Source organism: Ranitomeya variabilis, chromosome 1 (assembly GCF_051348905.1).
Source record: "Ranitomeya variabilis isolate aRanVar5 chromosome 1, aRanVar5.hap1, whole genome shotgun sequence".
NCBI lineage: Eukaryota > Metazoa > Chordata > Amphibia > Anura > Dendrobatidae > Ranitomeya > Ranitomeya variabilis.
Window position 1 is genome coordinate 300,061,979 of NC_135232.1, and position 26,107 is coordinate 300,088,085.

Sequence of the window (26,107 nt, forward strand, 5' to 3'; positions counted from 1 at the left end):
TTTAAAACGTTTAATAAAGTCTATTCGTGACGCCACCTGTGGCTTTCGGTCAGAGGGGATCGACGCTGCTTAAAGGGGTCCTCTGGGGTGGTGTTGTTGCAGCAAGATGGTGATGCTTCCCACAGGTGACTTGGGGTCCCTAGGGCTCCCAAGGTGGATGGTGGGGTGCCGGTAAATAATAAGACATAGGGTTGCAATCTTTACCTGGTTTACTGGAGTTATAGTAGGCCGCAGTCCAGGGTATCGGCAACAGGTACAGAAGGAGTCCAGGCAGCCCAGAAACAAGAAGTCCCCTTGGCAGGTCAAGTTGGGAGCCTTCCTCTATGCACTGGGTTTCTAGTACCTTGCTACCTGTGGTTTGCTGGCAAAGTACTCCTTTCTCTCTCCTGTCCTGGGAGAGAACCTGCACGGCAGGCGGCTTGAGCTGTACTCTGGGGGGGTCTCTGACATGGTGACACCAGGCTCTATCTGCTGCTTTGCCTCAGGCATGGTATGGGTAGTATCCTTATAGTCCTATGCCCTCCGGCTCTGCTGTGGACCTTACAGCTATCCACAACCTCTGGCTCCCGGTGCCCGGTTTCTGCTCTCTGGCTCTTAGGGGCCTAATCGTCGCCTCCTTGAGCCCTCAATCTCTCCTCTGCTCCAGACTGAACTGAAATCTCTGGTCTCTCTGGACTAACTGACTGACTCCTCCTCCAGACCAGGATGTTTATTCAGGGAAGCTGCCCTAAAACCGGGTTTTGAGCTCCCCCTCCTTGCCTGGATTCAGAAGGTGTGGGTTTGTGTGTATGTCTGTGTGGTTACCTGCCAAAGAGATCCCTCTTGTTTCCAGGCATAGCACTATCCTCCCCGAGAGGAAGGCAGCACTACTGTGGTACCTGAACTCCTGGGGTGCCACAGAAGGTCTTTAAAAGGGTTTGTTTGAATAAAAAATATTCGTGACGCCACCTGTGGTACTCGGCAATAAAGGTGTTAGCTGACGCTCCTTCAGAGTCCGCTTTGGTTGATGCTGATGCCGCAGAGTTGGTATAGCTCTCCACAGGTGGAGCTAGATCCCAGGGCATCTGTAGTGTTAAAGGTAATGATGTTGCTTGTGGTAGTTGTAGTAGCTGTGGTGCAGGGTGAATGGTGCAGTAAATAAATGTGAGGACACAGTGTGGTACAGTTTCCAATGCTTTACTCACAGTTCTTAGTTGCCCCAGCTGGGAGGCTGTGTCCTCCAGGTCTGTGGTCTAGCCAGCTCTCAAGCAAATTGGGTACACTTTCCAGAACCCTCTTTCTTATGTTCCTTTCTCTTGCCGTCTCACTACACTGGCTGCCCTGCGACTTCACGCACAGTGCCCCAATCCAGCAGCCTCAGACCTTGTCCGGCGACATCCTCTGAGTCCTCTTGATCCTATATGGCTGCCTTTTCAGTGAATGTGGCTGTGGTACATACAGATACCACAGCCTCCGGTTAGCTAGCTGAGTCCTTAGTTTCTCCACTAGTTTGAGGGCCGGGCCCTCACTGCGACCTGGTACCTCCACCGATCACACCGGCATATACGGGCCCCACGGATAGATCTCTCACTATCCATGCCCCTGGAACCCCTTCCTTCAGTTCTTTCTATCGTGTCACTTTCCTTCAGTTCCCTCTCTCTGGGAACTCCTTTCTGTCTGACAGGAGCTGCAGACCCCCACGTCTATTCAGCTCCACTTCTCTCTCCATCTCCGACTAGCTGATGTTCCTAACAAGCTCCACCCCTACTATACCTACCCCACCCACTCCTCCAACACCCTTTCCTATCCAGCCTGAGATGAGACCTTCCTCCCTTAGGGTGCATCCAGGTGCCCTGACTGAATTGTCTGGTGTTGGATGCAGGTGTAGGGTTCTGTGCAGTGCCCCTCCTTACCTGAGAGCGGACTACCACAACTATGGATGAGGTGCAGTACTCTATGATGGCTGGACCCTCAGGGGCGCCACACATGCTCATTGACTTTTTTGGCCCTGCCCGGAGTAGGGCAAAGCATAGTGCGCATGCATGGGATCTTTCCCAGCTATGTAGATGATGCAGGAGGCATCATTTTATGTCAATCAAAGCAGGAGAACGGCTAGCAGCAGCCAGGAGGAGGAGTAGAGAGCCCAGAATGGACACCTTTCAGACCAGAGAACAGGATAAACATACTGTGTGGGAGAACTTTAACTCCTTCATCACCTTGGGTTTTGGAGTTTCTGTTTTTTGCTCCCCTTCTTCCCAGAGCCATAAAGTTTTTATTTTTCCATCAATATGGCCATGTGAGGGCTTGTTTTTTCATGGGATGAGTTGCACTTTTGAACGGCACCATTGGTTTTGCGATATAGTGTACTGGAAAATGGGGAAAAAAATTAAGTTCTGTGAAATTGCAAAAAAAAGTGCAATTCCAGAATTTGTTTTTTGTTTTGCTTTTTTACCATATTCCCTAAATGCTAAAACTGACCATTATAATTCTGAAGGTCATTACGAGTTCATAGATACCAAACACGTATAGGCATTTTTTTCGGGACCCGTAGCGTCTCCTTTTTTCGTGATCTGGGGCTAGGTGAGGCTTATTTTTTGCTTGCCGAGCTGACATTTTTATTGATACCATTTTGATGTAAATGCAATCTTTTGAACGCCTGTTAATGCATTTTAATGCTATGATGCGGCCTCCAAAAAGCTTAATTCTGGCGTTTTGATTTTTTTTCTCATTACGCCGTTTACCGATCGGATTAATTCTTTTTATATGTTGATTGGGCAATTCTGAATGCGGAAATACCAAATATGTGTATTATTTTTTTTAATTGTTTTAATTTTGAGTGGGGTGAATGTGTGGTAATTTGAACTTTTATGTATTTTTTAAATATCTTTAAAAACATTTTTTTTACTTTTCACTTGTATCGATAGTCTCCATGTGAGACTAGAAGCTGCGATCATCCGATCGCTTGTGCTACACAGAGCAGGGCTACATGTGACATGTGCCGGAAAAGTTGCGGGCTCATCGCCGGAGCCTGCAGCAAATGGGGAGGCCACCTTAGACGTAACTATACGTCTAAGGTGGGAAAGGGGTTAAAAGGTGTTTGGGGATATCCAGGGGGGTTATATATGGAATGCAGCACTGGCGCTGAATAAGATGATCGCTTTAGTTGATATACTGTATGACAAAACTGGTAACACGTTGCCTAAAAAAAAAAAAGTCTCTCTTGATAAACATCTGCTAGTATTCATCCCGCAAGGTTCCAGCACTATGCTCCCACTCTACTGATGTCACTTCAATAGCATAATTTTATTTGACACATGACAAAACTGGTGACAGGTTTACTTAAAAAAAAAAAAATGATTTAAAAAAAAATGAAAGGGGAAAATCCCTTAGGCCGAGATCTCACATGCAAGAAACACGGCCGAGTCTCGCATGTTAATACCCGACACTGTCGATGGCTCTCAGGAGCGGAGCGTGCGGCAGCATATCAGTAAATGCAGCCGCACGCTCTGCTCCCGAGTGCCGGGTATTAACATGCGAGACCCGGTCGTGTTTCTCGCATGTGTGATCCCGGCCTTAATGCCTCGCTCACACTGACGTATAATACAGGGGAGTGCAATGTAAGAAAATACCGCATTGTACTTGGACCAATGTCATTAAGTGAGTCCGTGTTCATCTGTTTTCTCAGCTCTGATCGCACTTGGTAAAATATCGCAGCATGCTATAATTGGATGTGTATAACAGACAGTACTCACCAATGCAAGTCTACAGGTGGGAGGGGAAAAAAATCTGACGGTACACTGACCATGTGTATGATGCCCCAATTTATTTTTTTTTTATTTACGCACAGATCTCAAAGGAAAACATAAATTTAATCAGCCAAGTACCGTAAATTCATAGTCTGAACTGTCGGAATAAAGACTGAATAGCTAGATGTCCTGTAGATATATAATGTCATAAGCCCCCTACATATAATAAACTTACACCCTTGGGTGTTTAGCCTTATGTATCCTATTAAATAAATAAACTTAAAAAAACATTGTGGGTTCACCTTATTTTTGATAACCAGCCAAGGCAAAACATACAGCTGTGGGCTTATACTCTCAGGCTGGGATGGTCTTTGGTTATTGGACCCATCTCAGGCTAAAAATACAAGGCTGCAGTTACTCCAGAATTGGCGCATCATATTAAATGTGCCAATTCTGGTGCATTGCGCTTGCCCTTCCCATGCCCCTGTCATTGACTGACAGCAGCTTGTCATTGGGGCTGGCTTTCAGTCAGTACCGGAGGCACTTTTACAGCCCCTTCTGTCTATACACAGAGCAGTGACTGAAACCGGAATGTTGCAGGGAGGAATAAATTTCATTTCCTCCCACCAGTGTGAATCCCAGTGTAGGTGCTGGGCAGGTTCAGAATGCTAATAACCTACAGATTAAACCCATATCTGCAAGTTACTAGCATTTTTTCCGGTGACCGGTTCCTTTAAAGGCTCATTCAAATATCCCATATTTTCTTGCGTACGAAAAAAATCGGACCAATCTTTTGATCAAACTCTGATCAGAGTGTGGTACGAGAGTCATCTCATTTTCTCATACGTGAATAGATAAAAAAAAATCACAGACATGTGAATGGCCTCATAGACTGTCACCTGTATGAGTGCTATTTATGAAAATCGTCTCATGCGCAAAAATCAGACATCTGAAAAAGCTCTTAAAGGGAACCTGTCACCCCCAAAATCGATGGTGAGGTAAGCTCACCGTCATCAGGGGCTTATCTACAGCATTCTGTAATGCTGTAGATAAGCCCCCGATATTACCTGAAGGAGGAGAAAAACAGGTTATATTATACTCACCGAGGGGGAGTCCCGCTGCAGTCCGGTCAAATGGGTGTCCCAGGTCCGCTCCGGCGCCTCCTATCTTCATTCCATGACGTCCTCTTCTGGTCTTCACGCTCCGGCGCAGGCGTACTTTGTCTGCCCTGTTGAGGGCAGAGCAAAGTACTGCAGTGCGCAGGCTTCAGGCCTCTCTGACCTTTCCGGCGCCTGCGCACTGCAGTACTTTGCACTGCCCTCAACAGGGCAGACAAAGTACGCCTGCGCCGGAGCCGCGGCGTGAAGACCAGAAGAGGAAGTCATGGAATGAAGATAGGAGGCGCCGGAGCAGACCTGAGATGCCCATCAGAGCGGGACCGCCCCTGGGTGAGTATAATCTAACGTCTTTTTCTCCTCTTTCAGGTAACATCGGCGGCTTATCTACAGCATTACAGAATGCTGTAGATAAGCCCCTGATGCTGGTGGGCTTAGCTCACCCCCGATTTTGGGGGTGACAGGTTCCCTTTTAATATGACTACAATTTATTCATTGCAAATGTTTCCAAATGTGTTGGGTTTTCTGTTGCTGGTCAAAAATGATGCAGATTTAAAGTAGACATATGGGAAATGTTATTTATGAATTATTTTGTACAGCATGACTAACTGGTTTAACCCCTAAGGCTGCTTTCACACTAGCGTCGGCAAGGGGCCATCGCTATGCGTCGGCCCGACGTGCCGACGCGCGTTGTGAAAGTGATGCCTGACGTGGGCAGTGGAAACAGTCTTATGACACTTCCGCTGCCCCATTGTAAGGTCCAGGGAGGAGGGGGCGGAGTTTCGGCCGCTCATGCGCGGTCGAAAATGGCGGACACGACACGCCAAAAATGTTACATGTAACGTTTTTTGTGCCTACGGTCCGCCAAAACACGACGCAACTGTCGCTAATGTAAATCTATAAACCTAAATCTAAAAACATTAGCATTTTACTTTTTTTCACAAAAAAATAGCTTTAGACCCAAACTTTATTATTTATTTTTACAAGGGTATCAGGAGAAAATGGATCACAAAATTTGTTGAGCAATTTCTCCTGAGTACTCAGATACCCCGTATGTGGGGGAAAGCCACTGTTTGGGCGCATGGCAGGGCTCAGAAGGGAGGGAGCATCGTTTTGACTTTTTGAACGGAAAAAGGGCTGGAATCAATGGCGGGCACTATGTTGCGTTTTGAGACCCCCTGATGTACCCGAACAGTGGAAACCCCCAAGTTCTAACTACCACCCTAAGCTCAACACCACAACCCCAACCCTAACTGTAAATAATGGAAAAAAATGCATTTTTTTTTTTTTATTTTACTATTTTTACCTAAGGGGGTGACAAGGCGGGGTTTGATTTACATTTTTTTTTTATTTTTTTTTATCAATGTGATAGGGTCTATCACAGTGATCAAAATGAATCAATAGGAAAAATAGGCATATTGGCAGGGGTTAAGGATATAACACTTGAAAGTTTAGAAATTGCTAAATTTTCTATATTTTCGCCAAAATTCGGATATTTTGACAAATTAAAAAAATTGCGACCTAAATTTACCACAAATAAAGTACAATATGTGGCAAAAAAACAATGTCAGAATCACTGGGATTCGATGAAGCGTTCCAGAGTTATTACTTCATACAGGGACACTGGTCAGAATTGTAGAATTTGGCTTGGTCAGGAAGGTGTAAACAGGTATGGGGGGTGAAGGGGTTAAAATTCTATTTCTCTAATTTTAAGAATCAATTGATATAATAAATCTATGTTTTCCACATATTTTCAATATACTTTACAACCCTGAAGTAGCAATGAATATTGATTTGAGTCTGCTCTTTAATAATACATAGTCCTGCAGCAACAGAGCTTGCTGTAGGTCATTGAGGCTGGAACTTATTTTCCTAACTGTGACCTATGTTTTCCAGTAGAAAATGCCCAGTTTAATAATCCCAGTTCTATTCAATGGATAGCAATACTTTTCATTGTCTTAGTGTTTGATCATGTTTGCAATTACACTGTAACTTTCCTGGAAGTATTATGTTATTGAGATATTTTGCAAGTCCTAACAGGTATGAGATCCCAGCGTCGCAGTAATCCACTTCTCTTACGCGTCATATAAATTGTATTGCTTAACTCTGTCACTACTGGCGGGGACAAAGTACATATTGCTCTAAATGTCTGATAGTAAATAGAATTACAAAATGTAATACACTGCTATTGGATTATGGTGCTGGTTTCATGAGTGAGTTAAAGGGATTGTCTAATCTACCTTTTTGTATGTCCTATTAGGGCATATTTATTTCATAGTAAGGTTCTTGTTGGTCCCATTTATGAGGCAGAGGAGAGGGCTGCTTTTACAGATCTGGTTCATCCATTTATGTAAAGGACATACCGGTATTACAAACAGCCACTCAATTCAATTGAAAAGCCGCGCATAATACATCGTTGCTACAACTGAATAGCCAATGGCAACCTCCATTATCAAAAGCAGCCAGGTATTTAAAAGCCTATGTGATGAAATAAACATATTAAAGGTAATCTGTCACCCCAATTGAGCGTTTTAAGATAGTATGGGCATATAGGTTGTATTAAGCTGAAACTAGTCATACCTGTGTGCCTTGTTCATGATGCCTTGTTAATTAAAAATAATCCTTTTTTTTCGTTTTGATCTTCCCGCCTATGTGGAGTATGCTGCCCAGAAGATAAGACTGCATCCTTGCTCACTATACTAGATTTCCCCTTCCCACCCACTTCCCTGCTTGCTTTTGACATCAGATGCGTTGCACACCCGATTTGCAACTTTTCAGAGCTTCGACGGGATTGGAAATGAGTGACTCTCCGGCGTCTACGCACAAGAAAGTTTGAAGTCACTGACCTGAGAGCAGAACAGTGCACAGGCGAGATGGAAGGCAGAATGCTGAGGCTCGGGGATTTCCGGTCGAGCACCTGACGTCAAAAGCAAGCAGGAAAGAGGATAGGGATGAGAAATCTCGTAATAATGAGAGGAAGATACCCCATAAAACCTAAATATAAAGAGCAGGCAATGTGGTCACCCCCTGATGAAGCTGCACGCAAAACACACTTCCACTACTGGACAGTGTGTTCTTTATCTTTTATCCCCTGATATGGCTGTGTTCCACTCAGAAAAATGAAGGTTCCCTGGCTGTCTATCCTGGAGTTCTTGCAAAGAGGGTGGGAGATGAGGTAAATAATAACATTCAACCCTCTCAGCCCCAAGTCCCTCCCTAAGGAGCTAAACCTGATCTTAAAAGTCCCATTCGAACCTCTATCAGGTTGTTCTATCAAGGTCTCAACGTTGAAAACGGCCCTTTTGGTGGCAATTACATCAGCAAAGTGGGTGGGGGAGCTGCACGCCTTAAACCAGCCCTTTACACGATTCTTGCCAGATAGGATGGGTCAGGACTGAGTATGACCCTTTCTCCCCAAGGTGGTAACAACCTCTCACAGGTCTCAGGAAATAGTGTTGCCATATTTCAGAGATAACCCTAAAAACGAGGGGAAAGAGAATTCTACACCTTTAGATGTTACAATATCCTAGAGTTAACCAGGGAATTCAGAAAATCTACCTCCCTGTTTTTTCTCTTTCAAGGTCCCAAGAGAGGCCAGGCAGCATCCAAAGGATCCATAGCCAGATGGGTCAGGGCATGGATTTCTCTGGCCTACACATAAGGAGGCTCCACCCCTCCAAATAATATTAAAACTAATTCCACAAGGGCTGTTTCTACATTCTGGGCAGAGAGGGCTAGTGTTTCTCTGGGATAAATCTGTAGGGCAGCCACATGGTCTTCACCCTTCACTTTCTTCAAGTACTATAGGTTGAATTTCGGTGCTAGGGATCTTACTTTCTGGAGAAAAGTCTTACAAGCTGCGGTCCCTCCCTAGGGGATTCTTCTGTAATCTCTCTGTCTGTCTCTCTCTCTCTCTCTCTCCACTGTGCTGTTGTAGGGAATGGGAAAAATCATGATTACTTGCCGGTAAATGGATTTTCCAGAACCCACGACAGCACTCTTCCTTATTCCCTCACTTTTCAGTTTCTCCAGTGGATTGCACACAGTTGACTCACAGGGTGTTGTGGGAAAAAAAGAAAAGGAAAATTAGGGATATAGTTGTGTGCAGGGTTCGGTGCTATATTACGGAAGTGACGTTTTACCAAACCTGTTTATATGTATGCCTACCAAACTAACCAGCGTTCCTCTCATGCTCTGTAAACCACTGAAGCATATTAGAGGGCTCAGCCTTTTAAAGCTGTAGGGTTTCCTGTCTTTGGGGTGGATTTTCTCTCCATGGTGCTTTTGGGGGTTCTGGAAAATCCAATTACCAGTAAGCAATCATCATTTTTTTTTCTCCACACATACCTTTTGATTATCATGTCCAAAGAGTTTTCTATTTTAACCTCATCGGTCCACAGGGCTGGTTTCCAAAATGGGTCAGGTTTGTTTAGACATTCTTTTCCATACTTCTGATGCTGAATTTTATGATAAGGAAACAGGAGAGGTTTTCTTATGATGACTCTTCCATGAAGTACATATTTACACAGGTGTCTCTGATTAGTACAACAATGTACCACAACTCCAGAGTCTGCTAAATCTTTCTAAAAGGGGTTATGATTTGCATCTCTAGCAATCCTACGAGCAGCTCTCACTGAAATTTTGCTTGTTCTTCCAGACCCATTGTCTTTTTTAAATGTAGTGTGTGTGTGTGGGCCCCAAGCAATTACTCTTCCCATATCCTTCCTCTTTTTTTATTCCTAGTTTTACTAGTGCCCTTGTTACTACTAGTATCATGAACTATTCAGATTGCAGTAAGTCCAGCTCCTCTAGGATAACATATCCATATATGCTATTGCATGAAACTTTACTGTGACTCCCAGCACACAGGCATGAGGCAGATACCAGGACATGGAAGCTACAGAAGGAGAGCTGGACAGGGCTGAAGAAAAGCTTCAAAGCAACTGGTTCTACTGGTGTTCTTTTTTTTTTTTTTTTTTTTTTTTATTACCAAAGTACTGTAGTAGAAACAGACCCCATAAGAGTGAAAGCCTCACATCCTGTAGTGCTTACAGCTCAACACTGTGCAGCTCATTTGGAGTTTGACAGAAAACTCCAGAATTGGCAAGTCCACCATCGGTGCCCCTTCTTTTCACAGATTTGCCATGGTTCATACTGAGCACTTGTGACAGATGTGAAAGAGTCTCGAGACGTTATGGTGATAGTTATGCTGTCTACAACAACATCCAACATGGCTGGTTTGGTGGATGATCAATAATGGTCTGGGGAGTTATATTCTTGGAAAATCCAACAAACCTGCCATTACAGAGGTAAAGTATTTATAAACAGCAGATTTTAATTTTCATTAGTAGAAAACTAGGACACAGAACCATAAGTGATTCCAAGAAATAAAACAAGTTATAGGTTAAAATTGAATTAGTTACTGAGTGCGACATCAATCAGTGCCAGTATATATTCTGGATAGAAAAATTCTTACCACTACACAAACCTCTGTGATAACCAATGGTATCTTTACGACTGCAAATTACCGAATGAAATTCTCAGAGCCATATGCTTGTGAAGTGGGCTCTCTATTTATCTCAGTGCAAGACAATACCCGACCTCATGTGGTCAGAGTGTATAGACTATTCCTGAATTACTAATATTGACATTGTCTATGTGGCCATCACATTCTTCAGTGCTGAATCCTGTTGAGAACCTTTTGGGACATTTGTGCATCAATGCACCTGACACAGCCAAGAAGTGCTACAGTATGACCAGGAGCTTAATGTTGCCCTAATGCAGGTTTAGGAGGACATTCCAAAGGACACCATAAGCCATCTCATCAGAATCATGGCCGGAGATTGTCCAGAGTGCATACAGAGTCATGGCGCTCATACAGTGGCTTGCAAATTCACCCCCTTGGCATTTTTGTGTTTTGCTACCTCACAACCTGGAATTTCACTTTTTTTGTATCATTTCATTTCTATTTATTGTGAAGCAAACAGCAAATAGGACAAAAGAATTGAAAACTTCAGTGTGCATAACTATTCACCCCCCCTAAAATCAGTACTTTGAAGAGACTACTTTTGCGACAATTACTGCTGCAAGTCGCTCTGCATAATTCTTCATGAGCTTTCTACATCTTGCCACTGGGATTTTTGCCCATTCCTCAAGGTAAAACTGTTCTAGCTCTTTCAAGTTGGATGGTTTTCTCTGGTGAACAGCAATCTTCAAGTCAGACCACAGATTCTCAATTGGGGATTAAGGTCTGGGCTTTGACTAGGCCACTCCAAAGCATTTACATGTTTCCCTTTAAACCACTTGAGTGTTACTTTAGCATTATACTTCGGGTCATTGTCTTGTTGGAAGATGAACCTTCGTTTTCAGTCTCAAGTATATCCTGTAAATTGCATCATCCGTCTTCCCTTTGACCTGGACCATTTTCATTGTACTTGTGGAGCGCCCCCACTGTCGCAGGGCCGAGGGGTACCCGGTACCGGGCCTCTCTGTCTCAGTTCTGGGATTGTCACGGTGGCTAGACCCGGTCCGTGACCCTGCTAAGGGGCGTCCAATGAAAGTTGAGAATGATGATGTGTGGTGCAGGTCGCGATGAATAACGAGGACACAGGGTTGCAGTCTCTTTACCTCTATACTGAAGGCTTCAGGATCCTCAATCCAGAGTACGGTTAACAGGGCTGTCTGAGACCGGCTGGTCCGATGGCACCTCCAGAGTTCCCTTTGCAGGTGGAAATCTGTGCCTTCCTTCTAGCGCCTGTGTGTTGTAGTCCTTCCCTGCTGAGCACCACGGGATAGTCCTCACAACTGTTGTGTCTGTTTCTGATGTTCCCTCACAACTGATTCTGATGTTCTTCTCCGTCCCCCAGATGATATGGCTAGGACGCACCCGTATGACGGGTAGGCCTGGAGTTCTTCCAGGACCCTAGTGACGCCCCTCTCCCACAATTGCCCCCTATGTCTGCTTAGGTGATTTAGGTGAGACAGCCCGCCTGTAACTGACTGTCCTGCCGTTGGTTTGAAGTATGGCTTGGAGCCAAACTTCCTCGGCGTTTCCGGCCACCGGCTACGCGCCTCAGTAGGATGTTGCCTCGGTCTTACAGCACGACTCCTACTGGTGTTTTCTCCTTGCTGCTATGATCTCGTTTCTCACTCTTCGCAATAAACCTCGCTTCTTGTCCTTTCTTGGGGTACCGCCGCAATGAAGTGCAGGCGCGGTCCCGTAACGTTCTTTCCTGTTCGCTAGGCCTCTGTCAGGATCCCACCCCTGACAGGGACCCCCCTGAATCTTCCCCTGCAACACCCTCTGCCACAGGATGTTGCCTGGTTCCAACCCAGTCAGCTTCTGACTAATTTTCTATCTAACCCCCAGTTTTACCAGACTGTGAGGAGTGGCCTAATACATAGTGCCCTTTGCTCCCCCTGGAGGCCAGACTATGAAGTGTATTGGTGTCTGTGATACCTGGTCAGGTGAACTCCTTCAGTGCCATCAGACGTACCATCCCTCCCCTTAGCGACGGAGCGATGTTACTGCAACGACCAGGTCTCTGGGGCGCTGCACTTGCTGCCAAAAAACATCCCCACAGCATGATGCTGCTGCCACCACCACGTTTCACTGTGGGGATGGTGTTGTTGGGGTGATGAGCTGTGTTGGTTTGTCTCAAAACATAGCATTTAGAGGCCGACAAGTTCAATTTTGGTCTCATTTGACTAGAGCACCCTACTCCTTACATTTGAGGAGTCTCCCACATGTCTTTTGGCAAACTCAAAATTAGCCTTACAGTTTTTCTGTGTAAGTAAAGGCTTTATTCTGCCCACTATTCCATAAAGGCCACCTCAATAAAGTGTATGGCCTATTGTAGTAATATGTACAGATATTAGCGCCTCTGCTTGCAAACTCTGCAGCTCCTTCAGGGTTACCCTTTGGCCTCTGTGCTGCCTTTCTGATTAATGCCTTCTTGCCTGGACTGAGAGTTTTGGTGGGCAGATTTGTTTTGGTACCATATTCTTTGCATTTGATGATGGATTTGATGGTGCTCCGAGGGATCATCAGAGATTGGGATATTTTTTTTTTTTTAACCCAACCCTGACTTGTACTTTTCAACAACTTTGTCCTGGACTTGTTTCGAGATCTCATTGGACTTTATGGTGTTTGGTTAGTGCTGCCTCATGCTTAATGGTGTTGCAGCCTCTTGCACAAAGATGGACTTCCTTTCACTAAGCATGTGACTTATGAAAGTAAGGCCTCTTTCACACATCATTTTTTTGCCATCAGTCACAATCTGTTGGCTCGACGGATCAGTCGCAGATTGTGAAAAACTGATGTGAAGGATTCGTTTTTTCGACGGATCAGACTATGGGGTCTGGCTAATTGGATCTGAAATAAAGCGGAGCATGCTCAGTTAAAAAAAAATGGAATCCGTCGCCGGATTCTGTCACTTGACAGATCCGGCGCCCATAGGCATCTATTCTAGCAAACGACGGACGGCGACGGATCCGTCGCTGTCCGGTTTTTCGACCTAGACAAAAAACGTTACTATGTCCATCGTCTCTGACCACCGGACAAATAATTTTCAATTGATCCGGCGAAAGACGGATAAAACGTGAGGCCATCGCTAATAGAAGTCTATGAGAAAAAAACAGATCCGGCGCATCAGTTGCCGGATCTGTTTTTTTTCCAGAATTTAACGGATTGCGACTGATGGCAAAAAACTGATGTGTGAAAGGGGCCTAATTGCTTGTACCAGAAACTTTTAGGGGCTTCATCGCAAAAGGAGTAAATGCATACAGTATGCACCAGCCAGTTTTGTATGGGCTCAAATAACATTTAATTTCTGCCTATAGTTTTCTCACTTCACAAACTTCGATTTGTGGGTGATGCATCAGCACTAAATAGTCTGATTACAAAAATATTTAAACACAGGTTGCAATGTAAAAAAATGGGTAAAAAGCCAAGGGGGGGGGGGGTCGCGGAATACTTTTGCAAGTCACTGTAAAAATCTAGAAGAACCACAGGATTTCTTTAAAGCATGGAAGCTATGAATGATGAATTCTTAACATAAGGAGAAACTGATGTTTTTTCTCTTGCTGTAATTATCTCTCTCTTGGTGCAGAGTATAATCACAGGATGACGAATATGAAAAACGACAAGGTGAAACAATGCCACACAAACCAGAGCATGAGTTTAATTACAGTTAACTGTTTGTTGCCAAAAAAACAAGACCTAACTGGAACACTGGAAAGTATTAAAGAGAACCTGTCACCCCCAAAATTGAAGGTGAGCTAAGCCCACCGGCATCAGGGGCTTATCTACAGCATTCTGAAATGATGTAGATAAGCCCCCGATGTATCCTGAAAGATGAGGAAAAAGAGGTTAGATTATACTCACCTGGGCAGGCGGTTCGATCCTGGGCGTCGCGGTCCGGGGCCTCCCATCTTCTTAGGATGACGTCCTCTTCTTGTCTTTACGCTGCAGCTCCGGCTCCGGTGTACTTTGTCTGCCCTGTTGCAGTGCACAGGCGCCGGGCCTCTCTGACCTTTCCCGGTGCCTGCGCACTGAAGTACTTTGCTCTGCCCTCAACAGGGCAGACAAAGTACGCCTGCGCCGGAGCTGAGGAGTGAAAACAAGAGGACGTCATCGTAAGAAGATGGGAGGCCCCGGACCGGACCGCGACGCCCATCGGACCAGACCGCAGCGGGAGCACCCCTAGGTGAGTATAATCTAACCTCTTTTTCTCATCTTTCAGGATACATCGGGGGCTTATCTACAGCATTACAGAATGCTGTAGATAGGCCCCTGATGCCGGTGGGCTTAGCTCACCCTTGATTTTGGGGGTGACAGGTTCCCTTTAACTTTACTGTTGATGGAAATTTTCACTTTTATTTTTTTGTATTCTTTACTTGTTTCAAGTCTCTATCCCAATGGTATGAGAAGCAAATTCTCTATTCATGTATTTTTTTTTTTAAATATATATTACAGTATTCTCTGTAATGGTATATGATTGTTGGTAGGAACTAAAACATGGGTATTATCAAGCCTGTCGACAGGTTCACTTTTCAGGTATCGGTCTAATACCCTGAAGTTTCTGAGCCATGATGGAAAACTTGTAATAGGGCACCCCAACATTCCACGCAATTTATAGTGCATGTATCCTCTTGGGGTATGTTCACCATACGTGGTTTTTTTTTTTGCAGTAAAACCTGCTCTTTTAGTAGGAAAGTAGCTGTAGAAAAAAGCAGGTTTTGCTTGGTTTTTCTTGCATTTTTTGCATGTTTTTGTCATGCTACATTTGTCTCTTGTACATGCTGATAAAGTTAAGTGCAAAAAAAAAATCTCATTCTATTTAATCAGGTTTTGGCACGAAAAGCACTGTAAAACCTGATACCTGCGTTTTGTTTTTTTTTTAGGTAGCTCTTCTTCAAAGTTTTTTTGACCACCCAATACTTTCAATGGGTGAAAAACTCTGAAAGAAGTGGCATGCTCTATTGTGCAAAAAAACATGCAAAGCACAAATTACTGATGATAAAAAGACCACGGTGTGTGCATGGGATTTCTGAAATCTCAAACTTTGCTGGAAAATTTTCATTAAAAAAAACGTGAACATAACTTTATGATGCGAGGAACTGTAGGGTGATCTCAGTCACCAGTTCCAAGGTGCAAGTATAATATATACAATTTAAAGTTCTAAAAATGGGCACAGTAAAGATGTGGAAAATGCCTCTGTGTGCTATATATACTATATAGACCATTCACTATATATTGTTTATCTCCTTTTTGACAATATGGTGCCAAAGAGAATCAGTCTGGATGCCATACACTGAGGGCTAGTCATTGGGTCTGCTGTCTGTGAAGGTCTTGTTTAATACCAGTAGCACCATATACTAGAGTGATACTATGTGTATTGTAAACCCCCAAAAAGTGACTATCAAGCAATTATAGTGTGAAGGTCAAGCAAGCACAGAGAAGTCTCCCTGTGGATCCTGGAAATAGAAGCTATGAAACGAGGTGAACCTGTAGACCCAGATATACAGAGTACATCTACCTGTCTCCAGCTGCTTTCAGTATTCTCTAATTGGCAGAAAAGCTATCAACCTTCTTTGAAAAGCCAAGCCGGGCAAGGACCATGTGTTTTGACTGACTACCATAGTTCAAAGCTGGTCGCTTGTGGCTATGTTTGTCAATAGTGGGGTGGGTAGAAGCTGCCATAAACCAGTCTTGAAGGTCCACCACACATAGATCCAGATATATTAATATTATTGAGGTGTACACGTTAATGAAGGGAGTGCTGGAGTAAGATGCACAAAATTCATTAAGAGGCGCATACTTTTTTAATGAATTTGGTGCATTTTTCTTTTCAAATGGTTTTTATTGAAAATTTTAACCACGCCAACAAGACAAAACACGAGGAAAGGTAAGGGAAGAGAGTCATGGGGTTGTATGGAAGGAAAGGTAGAATGGGGAAACGAGGGAAGGAAGAGGAAGTGGAGAGGACAAGGGGAAGGATAAGAAGACAAATATAGTCTACGTGCGCAGCGTAGACAACATATACAACTAATACTTATAGTTGAATACTCACGAAGAGAAATGATAATTAATAACAAACATCGTAGATATAGCAAACTGAAAACTAAAAACCTCTAATTGGTTTCAATATTAGATAATTCAATAACTCTCAAGAATTTAACCATCAGGAAATCTGAATTTCGCTTAGAAGCAAGATCTAAATAATAATAGTAAATAGAAGTAATATATAATGAGACCCACATATGAGTGACCCGATGTGTTAGGGGAATAAATTTGGCGCATTTTTCAACTGTTTGTAAATATCAGAAATGTAGACCAGCCAGGGGCCAGCATACATTTGTTGTTTCCAAAAAGTTGTCAAAGCTAGCCAAAACTGGTGTAAAAACACCCAAATGTTTGAACAACTTGGAATTGAGGCAAAATTTGCGACATTTGAAGCAGTTTTACAAATCATTTAGTTTTCTCTGAAATGTTGAAGCGTTTCAAAGTAAGGCATACATGGCTGAGTAACACAGGGAGTGCCTGATTCCCATTGTCCGTGATTTGGGCAGCGTCAGTCTCTGTAATGTCCTGTCGGGTTCCTTTTAGCTGTACTGGTGTTCTCATATGGGCAAAAAAGAAACTCCAGAGCTAAGGTATAACGGTAACCCCTTCACTCACGATAATTACACCCCTGTCCATAGAGTGACACCTTTTTCAAGGTATTTCCTCCTAGAAGCATTACATCTCCGCACATATGATGCATAACAAAGAACGTGGCTCTGTACGCTGCCATACAAGCTGCGTGCAATGGGCTATGTGCAATCGCGCCTTACTGTTTTTATTATTTTTGATGAGTTCTGCGTTTATATGCGTAGCTGCTTTTATTTTATTTGTTCAAATAGTGTCAGTTTAATTTGGACCAGATGGCGGTTGTAGTCAGTCATGGGATCTAACGGGATAGTTCTGTAAGTGGAATTCACACGGTGCATTGCTACTTGGTAAGAGAAATTCCAACATCTTTCTTTTTGTCTAAACAGATGGAAAAACGTCAAATAATTTAAAAATCATCCATGATTACTGAAGCTGACGATTTATAAACTTGCTCTTCTTTTCATGTAGACTGCGGAATATTGTATATTTCATTCAACAGTGGAGTTTTCCTTTTGGTTTGTTCTACAGGACTGCTATGTATACTTGTTCTTTACATTCTGTCTCCTCCGATACGATTGTTTAAAGATCTAACAGAGCCTAAGGGCGTGCACTCATTATAGTCCAGACTGATCGTAACTGAACAGATCAGGAATGTGTCAAAGCAAATGTATCGTGACATGTTTGACCATATTATGTGAGCGGAACTGTTAAAATCTGCAGATTATTGTGCGTGCACTTATATTTAACGGGGTTGTTCCCTTACAGAAAATCTTGCTCCTGCTTTGCTGAAGACCTTTTTTTTTTCATATTTTTTATATAACAAACTGCGCTCAGGAAACACGATTTTCTGACAATGGACAATCTTTTACATTTGGGTTTCTAAAGTGATATGGAATTGCTAATTGATTGAAGACTTTTTTTTCCCATTTTTTTTCTTCTTTTAAAGAGGCTGTACACTACATTGTATAATATGCCCATTGATTTTGCACCTTGTAAATAAGTCTTTTTGTAAATACATAGTGCTGCCATATGTGTCCGTGAGCAACATTATCGCTCAGTCCACATCACATGACATCGGCTGAAGCCGCCGCTGACATCCGGTGATGTCACATCAACCTCCGGAATCCCTTCATTCAGCGAGGCATGACCCAGTTGCAGGCACCCCCCGATTGACTGGACTGTGGGCAGAGTTTCACCGCATGTCACAGCCCAGTATCCAGTGCGCGTTTTTCCTCTCTCCTCTGCTTTCATTGGCCGCAAGTGCGCTCTGGATACTGGGCTGTGACATGCGGTGAAACTGCCCACAGCCCAGTCACAGGGGGTGCCTACGACTGGGTCACGCCTGGCTGAATGAAGGGATTCCGGAACTTGACGTGACATTAGCAGATGTCAGTGGCGGCTGCAGCTGGGATCACGTGATAGCGCCGATCACAGGCACATATATTAAATGTAGTGGAAAACTTTAACTTTTTTTTTTACATTTTTAGAACAGCGCACATTCTTACAAAGAAAAACGTTTATACTCAATACCCTCTGAATCCAATCAACTGGATAAGAAATTTTATAATAGATCACGATATCCTTTTAGGTATTGTTTAGATGTATTTTCTATGTTCTACTTTGACATTTCAAAAACCAATATATTGAAACAGAATTGCAAAAATGGCAAATATGTTTAATTCAATATGAATCCCAGATGACTCCTTGTCACTGTGCCTAGCCATATCCATAAAACACAAGTTTTTCGTGCTAGCGTTCATCACAAGAGAATAGAGAAAGCAGAAGCGAGATGTGTGACAAAGAAGAAAGGAAGAACCAAAATAATCTTTCACCAACACTAGCCACATATGTTCTTTGTCTACGAGCACAGATCGTGGTAGTCATACATTTCAGCACAGTACTTCTTCTCTTCTCTTATGTAAGATTTTGTGAAAGTTTTAAGTTCTTCTTTCTAATAGACAGATACCGCGTTGGCTATACGAATGCTATTGCAAGCAGTTGGCTGTCTTAAAACATTCATTTTTCTGGAATATATAATTTGTGTTCATTCACATGTAGCATACCATACAATGATACATGTCTATATAGAAATCTATGCCTATCATTTAGTTAAGTGTCATTTTTTCGAAATGCTTTAAAAGCAGTTGTATGCGCCTACAAAATGACATGCTTGTGTATATTTATAGTCAATATGAAAGGGAGGGTTGTTTTCAGCTGCGTTTTAGGCTCTGCTCCTAACCCACATCTGGGAAATGTTTGCACAGTGGCTTATAGTATAGTCTCTAATGAGAAGATCTTTCAAAAGACAGCAGGACACTGAATCTTCGCCTGTGGCCCAAGCCTGAACATATTTGGCATTTGTTTATGGGACTGATCTCAACTAAGTTCACGCTGCTCCATATATAGGACCTTTAAAATGTAGTTACGGTACATTTATATTTATTATGTAATTATATTGGAGTTAACAAGCTTTTTTTTCCAATTGTCTATAAGAACGCAACACTTACGCACCCAATTATTGTGTATCTTAAAATATAAAAAAATAATATCAGTCATATACCTAATATGGATAGCGCAAGTTCTACCGTATAAAAAAAACAGAAAGAGCTGATAGAAGGCAATGAATCATATCTACAGTTAGGTCCATATATATTTGGACAGAGACAACATTTTTCTCATTTTGGTTATAGACATTACCACAATGAATTTTAAACAAAACAATTCAGATGCAGTTGAAGTTCAGACTTTCAGCTTTCATTTGAGGGTATCCACATTAAAATTGGATGAATGGTTTAGGAGTTTCAGCTCCTTAACATGTGCCACCCTGTTTTTAAAGGGACCAAAAGTAATTGGACAGATTCAATAATTTTAAATAAAATGTTCATTTCTAGTACTTGTTTGAAAACCCTTTGTTGGCAATGACTGCCTGAAGTCTTGAACTCATGGACATCACCAGACGCTGTGTTTCCTCCTTTTTGATGCTCTGCCGGGCCTTCATTGCGGTGGTTTTCAGTTGGTGTTTGTTTGTGGGCCTTTCTGTCTAAAGTTTAGTCTTTAACAAGTGAAATGCATGCTCAATTGGGTTGAGATCAGGTGACTGACTTGGCCATTCAAGAATATTCCACTTCTTTGCTTTAATAGACTCCTGGGTTGCTTTGGCTTCATGTTTTGGGTCATTGTCCATCTGTAGTATGAAACGACGACCAATCAGTTTTGCTGCATTTGGCTGGATCTGAGCACACAGTATGGCTCTGAATACCTCAGAATTCATTTGGCTGCTTCTGTCCTGTGTCACATCATCAATAAACACTAGTGACCCAGTGCCACTGGCAGCCATGCATGCCCAAGCTATCACACTGCCTCCGCCGTGTTTTACAGATGATGTGGTATGCTTTGGATCATGAGCTGTACCAAGCCTTCGCCATACTTTTCTCTTTCCATCATTCTGGTAGAGGTTGATCTTGGTTTCATCTGTCCAAAGAATGTTCCTCCTGAACTGTGCTGGCTTTTTTAGATGTTTTTTTAGCAAAGTCCAGTCTAGCCTTTTTATTCTTGACACTTATGAGTGGCTTGCACCGTGCAGTGAACCCTCTGTATTTACTTTCATGCAGTCTTCTCTTTATGATAGATTTGGATATTGATACGCCGACCTCCGGGAGAGTGTTGGTCACATGGTTGGCTGTTGTGAAGGGGTTTCTCTTCACCATGGAGATTATTCTGCGATCACCCACCACTGTTGTCTTCCGTGGGCGCCCAGGTCTTTTTGCATTGATGAGATCACCAGTGCTTTCTTTCCTTCTCAGGATGTACCAAACTGTACATTTTGCCACTCCTAATATTGTAGCAATTTCTCGGATGGGTTTTTTCTCTGTTTTCACAGCTTAAGAATGGCTTGTTTCACCTTCATGGAGAGCACTTTTGACCGCATGTTTACTTCATAGGAAAACCTTCCAAATGCAAGCACCACACCTCAAATCAACTCCAGGCCTTTTATCTGCTTAGTTGAGAATGACATAATGAAGGGATTGCCCACACCTGTCCATGAAATAGCCTTGGAGTCAATTGTCCAATTACTTTTGGTCCCTTTAAAAAACAGGGTGGCACAGGTTAAGGAGCTGAAACTCCTAAACCCTTCATCCAATTTTAATATGGATACCCTCAAATGAAAGCTAAAAGTCTGAACTTCAACTGCATCTGAATTGTTTTGTTTAAAATTAAATTGTGGTAATGTCTATAACCAAAATGAGAAAAATGTTGTCTCTGTCCAAATATATATGGACCTAACTGTATGTTTAGGACTAGAGGTTCTTCATGGTCAATATATAGTGTAGTGTTCCAGAAGAATAAATCGAAGGCATGGAACAGACTTAGTAAATTTCGGTCCACAATGAAGAAGCTAAGTGATCCAGACAGTGTGGGGATCACGTGAACCCCATTGTGATGAAGTATTCATGGACTTGTCTTTAAAAGATCTACATGTGCATAGAAATAATTTTGGAGGTGAAATCCTTCTGACAGATAATTTTAAGACAGGAACATGCAAGTTTTTCATAAATGAGGACAAGAACTTCTAATGCAACATATCAACTTTTCCAGACATTGGCCCTAGCAATGCCTCAAAATCACTTGTCATTTCTGTGAGCTTTGCATCTATCTGGTCTATGTGCATACTTTTATTGTAATTATTTATTTATATAGCACCATTCATTCCATGGTGCTGTACATGAGAAGAGGTTAAGTCAAAATACAAATATCACTTACAGTAAACAAACTAACAATGACAGACTGATACAGAGGGAAGAGGACCCTGCCCTTGCGGGCTTACATTCTAAAGGATTATGGGGGAGGAGAGAGCAGGTTGGGGGTTGCAGTAGCTCTGATGGTGTTGAGTTGGCAGCGTGGTCATTACAGGTTGTAGGCTTTTTTGAAGAGATGGGTTTTCAGGTTCCGTCTGATGGATCCAAATGTGGTGGATATAATCGGACGTGTTGGCACACAGAATTCCAGAGGATGGGGGATAGTCAGGAGAAACCTTGCAGGCGATTGGGTCTGTTTCTTGCAAATAAGTTGTATCCTTCTAGCCTTGTATTCCAATAATGTGTATTGTCCCACCAAGTTTCAGTGATTCCAATGACCTCATATTTCTTCTCCTGTGTTAGTAGTTCCAATTCTCCTTGTTTGTTGCCCATTCTTTGTGCATTTGTATAGAAACATTTTAGTTTGTGATTGGTTTCTCCTCCTCCAATATTTTTATTATTTAGATTTTTTTAGATTTTTTTTTGTCTTTGTTCTTCCTTTCCACTTCTAATAGCAGAGTTCTCAATAGTATTTGTCAGGTGTATGGCTTTTTCTGGCCTTTTGCTTCCCTTCCCACATTGTTCTAATTTAAAGCTTTCCTGATGAGTGTAGCAAGGCAACTTCCAAAACATGTTTTCCAGTCTTCGTAAGGTGCACCCCATCTCTAGCAAGCAGTCCATCGTATAGGTAATTCACTCCGTGATCCAGAAATCCAAATCCTTGCTGATGGCATCATCGACGCAGCCAGTTGTTCACCTGCAGAATTTTATTCCACCTTTTTGGTCCATGGCCATCCACTGGGAGGATAGAAGAGAAGTCTACCTGCGCTCCCAGTTCTTTCAATTTCTTACCTAAGTTTTCAAAGTCATTGCAGTAGTCGAGGTGGGAGATGATTAGCGCATGCACAAGCATTTTGGTAGAGTGAGGGTTGAGGAAAGGACAGATTCTGGAAATATTTTTGAGCTAGATGTGGCGAGAGCTTGGATGTGCGGTTTGAACGACAGGACATTGCAGAGTCAAGGGTTACTCCAAGACAGCGGATTTCCGGGATAAGGGAAAGTGTGATGCAGTTATTGTGATAAATCAGGTTGAAAAGATATGCAAGATGGAGGAAATATATAATTTGTTCAGATTTGTCCACATTGAGCTTGAGGAAGAAGGAGGATATGGATGACAGACATTCTGGGATTCTGGACAGTAGAGAGGTGACATCTGGGCCAGAGAGGTAGATCTGAGTGTCATCAGCATATAGATGGTACTGGAAGCCATAGGACTTTAGGAGTTGTCCCAGGTCAAGGGTATAGATTAAGAAAAGGGGTCCTAGAACAGAGCCTTGAGGGACAACAAGAGAGAGAGGGCGAGATGAAGAGGTAGTATGGGAGTAGAAAACGCTAAATGTGCGGTTGGTAAGGTATGAGAAGATCCAGGATAGAGTAAGGTCTTTGACACCAAAGGAAGAGAGAATCTGTAGTAGGAGGCAGTGGTCAACTGTGTCAAAGACAGAGGACTGGTCAAGAAGGAGGAGTATAGAGAATTGTCTGTTAGCTTTGGCTGTAAGTAAGTCGTTAGTTAGCTGCAAATTGAGAGGAAAGTTCAGTGTGGACGTGCTGTTCAAGGGGTATGGAAGCAGAGATATGGGCGATAGCTGGATATATCGCTCGGGTCAAGGCATAGCTTTTTTAGGTAGGTGTGATTGTGGCATGTTTGAAAACAGATGGGAAGGTACCAGGTGTTAGTGATAGGTTGAAGAGATGGGTTAGGGATTGGGATAACTGGGGTGGTGAGGTTGGGGAGGAGGTGGGATGGGATGGGGTCAAGTGTAGAAGTGATATTGGAGAGGGAAAGTTATGGGGTTTGGACATTGGTCTGGTATACAAAGGAGTTGTGGTGGTCGGACAATATAGACTTGCCTTGTTTAGTCCATCTTGTTCTTGAAGTGCGTGGCAAAGTTCTCGGCAGAGATTAGGGAAGTTGGAGGAGTCAGTGGTGGGAGGAGGGAGTTAAAAGTGTTGAACAACTGTTTGGGGTTGTGGAATAAGTAAGATATCAGGGGTGTAAAGTAGGCCTGTTTAGCAGAGGTGAGAGCTAATTGGAATGCGAGTGTTGCTTGTTTGAATGTGGTGAAATCATCTTGCAAATACGTTTTCTTCCAACGCTGCTCTGCGATTCTGGATACTTGCCGAAGCTTTTTAGCGATGTTATTGTGCCATATTAGCTGAATGTGCTTGTGTAACCGTTTATAAAATCAAGAGGGTTTTTTTGTTAAATCAACTGCTAATTGAAATGGTTACTGCTTCTGTGGTTATGGAGTTTAAAAACCATGGAAAACATTTTGTATTATCTGTATATCTACGAAAAGAGTAGTAGTAGTAGTAGACACTACAACCACTCCAAGAGAATGCTTTAGTTAATGTATACAAACCTACAGACTCCTATAGGTTGATGTTTGGTACTCCATAGTAGCAAGTATTTTGGGGAGTTGATATTGTAGGACTGGCATATTGGTGACATTGAATTTTTCTTAAATTCAAACTAATAACATATTTTTTCCTTTTTCAGGAATTCAAAGTGAAGCATGTCCGATCCCTCACACCTCCACAAACAGAGTGCTCTAGATATTGATGAAAATCAAGGAGATGATGTCTCGACACATAATGACAGTTTTCCTCTGTCTTCCTTGGCCAACTTGTTTGAAAATGAAGAAGGCGCAGTACCCACAGAGGTGAATCGGATTCCACAGCCTTCTGGAGATGGCAAGCAAAACCTCAGGATTAGATTTCAAGGTGCTTTTAAAAAAGGTATTTCAACTCCAATGGATCTATTGGAATCCACCATTTATGAATCGTCTGTGGTACCAGCCCCAAAGAAAGCACCCATGGACTCTTTGTTTGATTATGGGACTTATCATCATCATCCTACAGAAAACAGGCGCAGACGAAAGAAGATACTTGCAGAGTAAGTAATGATATCTTACTTTTGATGTTGTTTGTGACGTTAAGACTTTTCCTGTGTTCACTGTTTTGTGAGAAAACTATTACCGTATATACTCGAGTATAAGCCGACCCGAGTATAAGCCGACCCCCCTAATTTTGCCACAAAAAACTGGGAAAACTTATAGACTCGAGTATAAGCCTAGGGTGGAAAATACAGCAGCTACCGGTGAATTTCAAAAATAAAAATAGATGCTCCATACCGTTCATTATTGCCCCAAAGGAGGTTCCATATAAAGCTGTGCCATATATAATGCTCCATATCATTGATTATTGCCCCATAGATGCTCCATATATAGCTGTGCCATATAGAATGCTCTGCACCGTTCATTATGGCCCCATAGATGCTCCTTATAAAGCTGTGCCATATATAATGCTCTGCACCATTCATTATGGCCCCATAGATGCCCCATATACAATGCTCTGCACCGTTCATTATGGCCCCGTAGATGCTCCATATAAAGCAGTGCCATATATGCTCTGCACTGTTCATTATGGCCCTATAGATGCTCCATATATAGCTGTGCCATATAGAATGCTCTGCACCGTTCATTATGGCCCCATAGATGCTCCATATAAAGCAGTGCCATATATGCTCTGCACTGTTCATTGTGGCCCCATAGATGCTCCTTATTAAGCTGTGCCTTATATGCTCTGCACTGTTCATTATGGCCCCATAGATGTGCCATATAAAGCAGTGCCATATATAATGCTCTGCACCGTTGCCCCATAGATGTGCCATATAAATCTGTGCCATATATAATGCTCTGCACCGTTGCCCCATAGATGTGCCATATAAATCTGTGCCATATATAATGCTCTGCACCGTTGCCCCATAGATGTGCCATATAAATCTGTGCCATATATAGTGCTCTGCACCGTTGCCCCATAGATGTGCCATATAAATCTGTGCCATATATAGTGCTCTGCACCGTTGCCCCATAGATGTGCCATATAAATCTGTGACATATATAATGCTCTGCACCGTTGCCCCATAGATGTGCCATATAAATCTGTGCCATATATAGTGCTCTGCACCGTTGCCCCATAGATGTGCCATATAAATCTGTGCCATATATAGTGCTCTGCACCGTTGCCCCATAGATGTGCCATATAAATCTGTGCCATATATAGTGCTCTGCACCGTTGCCCCATAGATGTGCCATATAAATCTGGGCCATATATAGTGCTCTGCACCGTTGCCCCATAGATGTGCCATATAAATCTGTGCCATATATAGTGCTCTGCACCGTTGCCCCATAGATGTGCCATATAAATCTGTGCCATATACAGTGCTCTGCACCGTTGCCCCATAGATGTGCCATA

At 42.8% G+C, this 26,107-nt stretch overlaps 1 protein-coding gene across 1 annotated transcript in view; it reads left to right on the forward strand.

Moving 5' to 3' along the window:
- The window catches only part of TRPV4 (transient receptor potential cation channel subfamily V member 4), a 165,571-nt gene that overhangs the window by 16,425 nt on the left and 123,039 nt on the right, over positions 1–26,107 (forward strand). The window contains exon 2 of the mRNA XM_077295721.1: positions 24,351–24,746. Within this exon, the coding sequence (XP_077151836.1) occupies positions 24,367–24,746 (380 nt within the window). The 5' untranslated portion in view covers positions 24,351–24,366. The remainder of the gene's footprint in view (positions 1–24,350; positions 24,747–26,107) is intronic.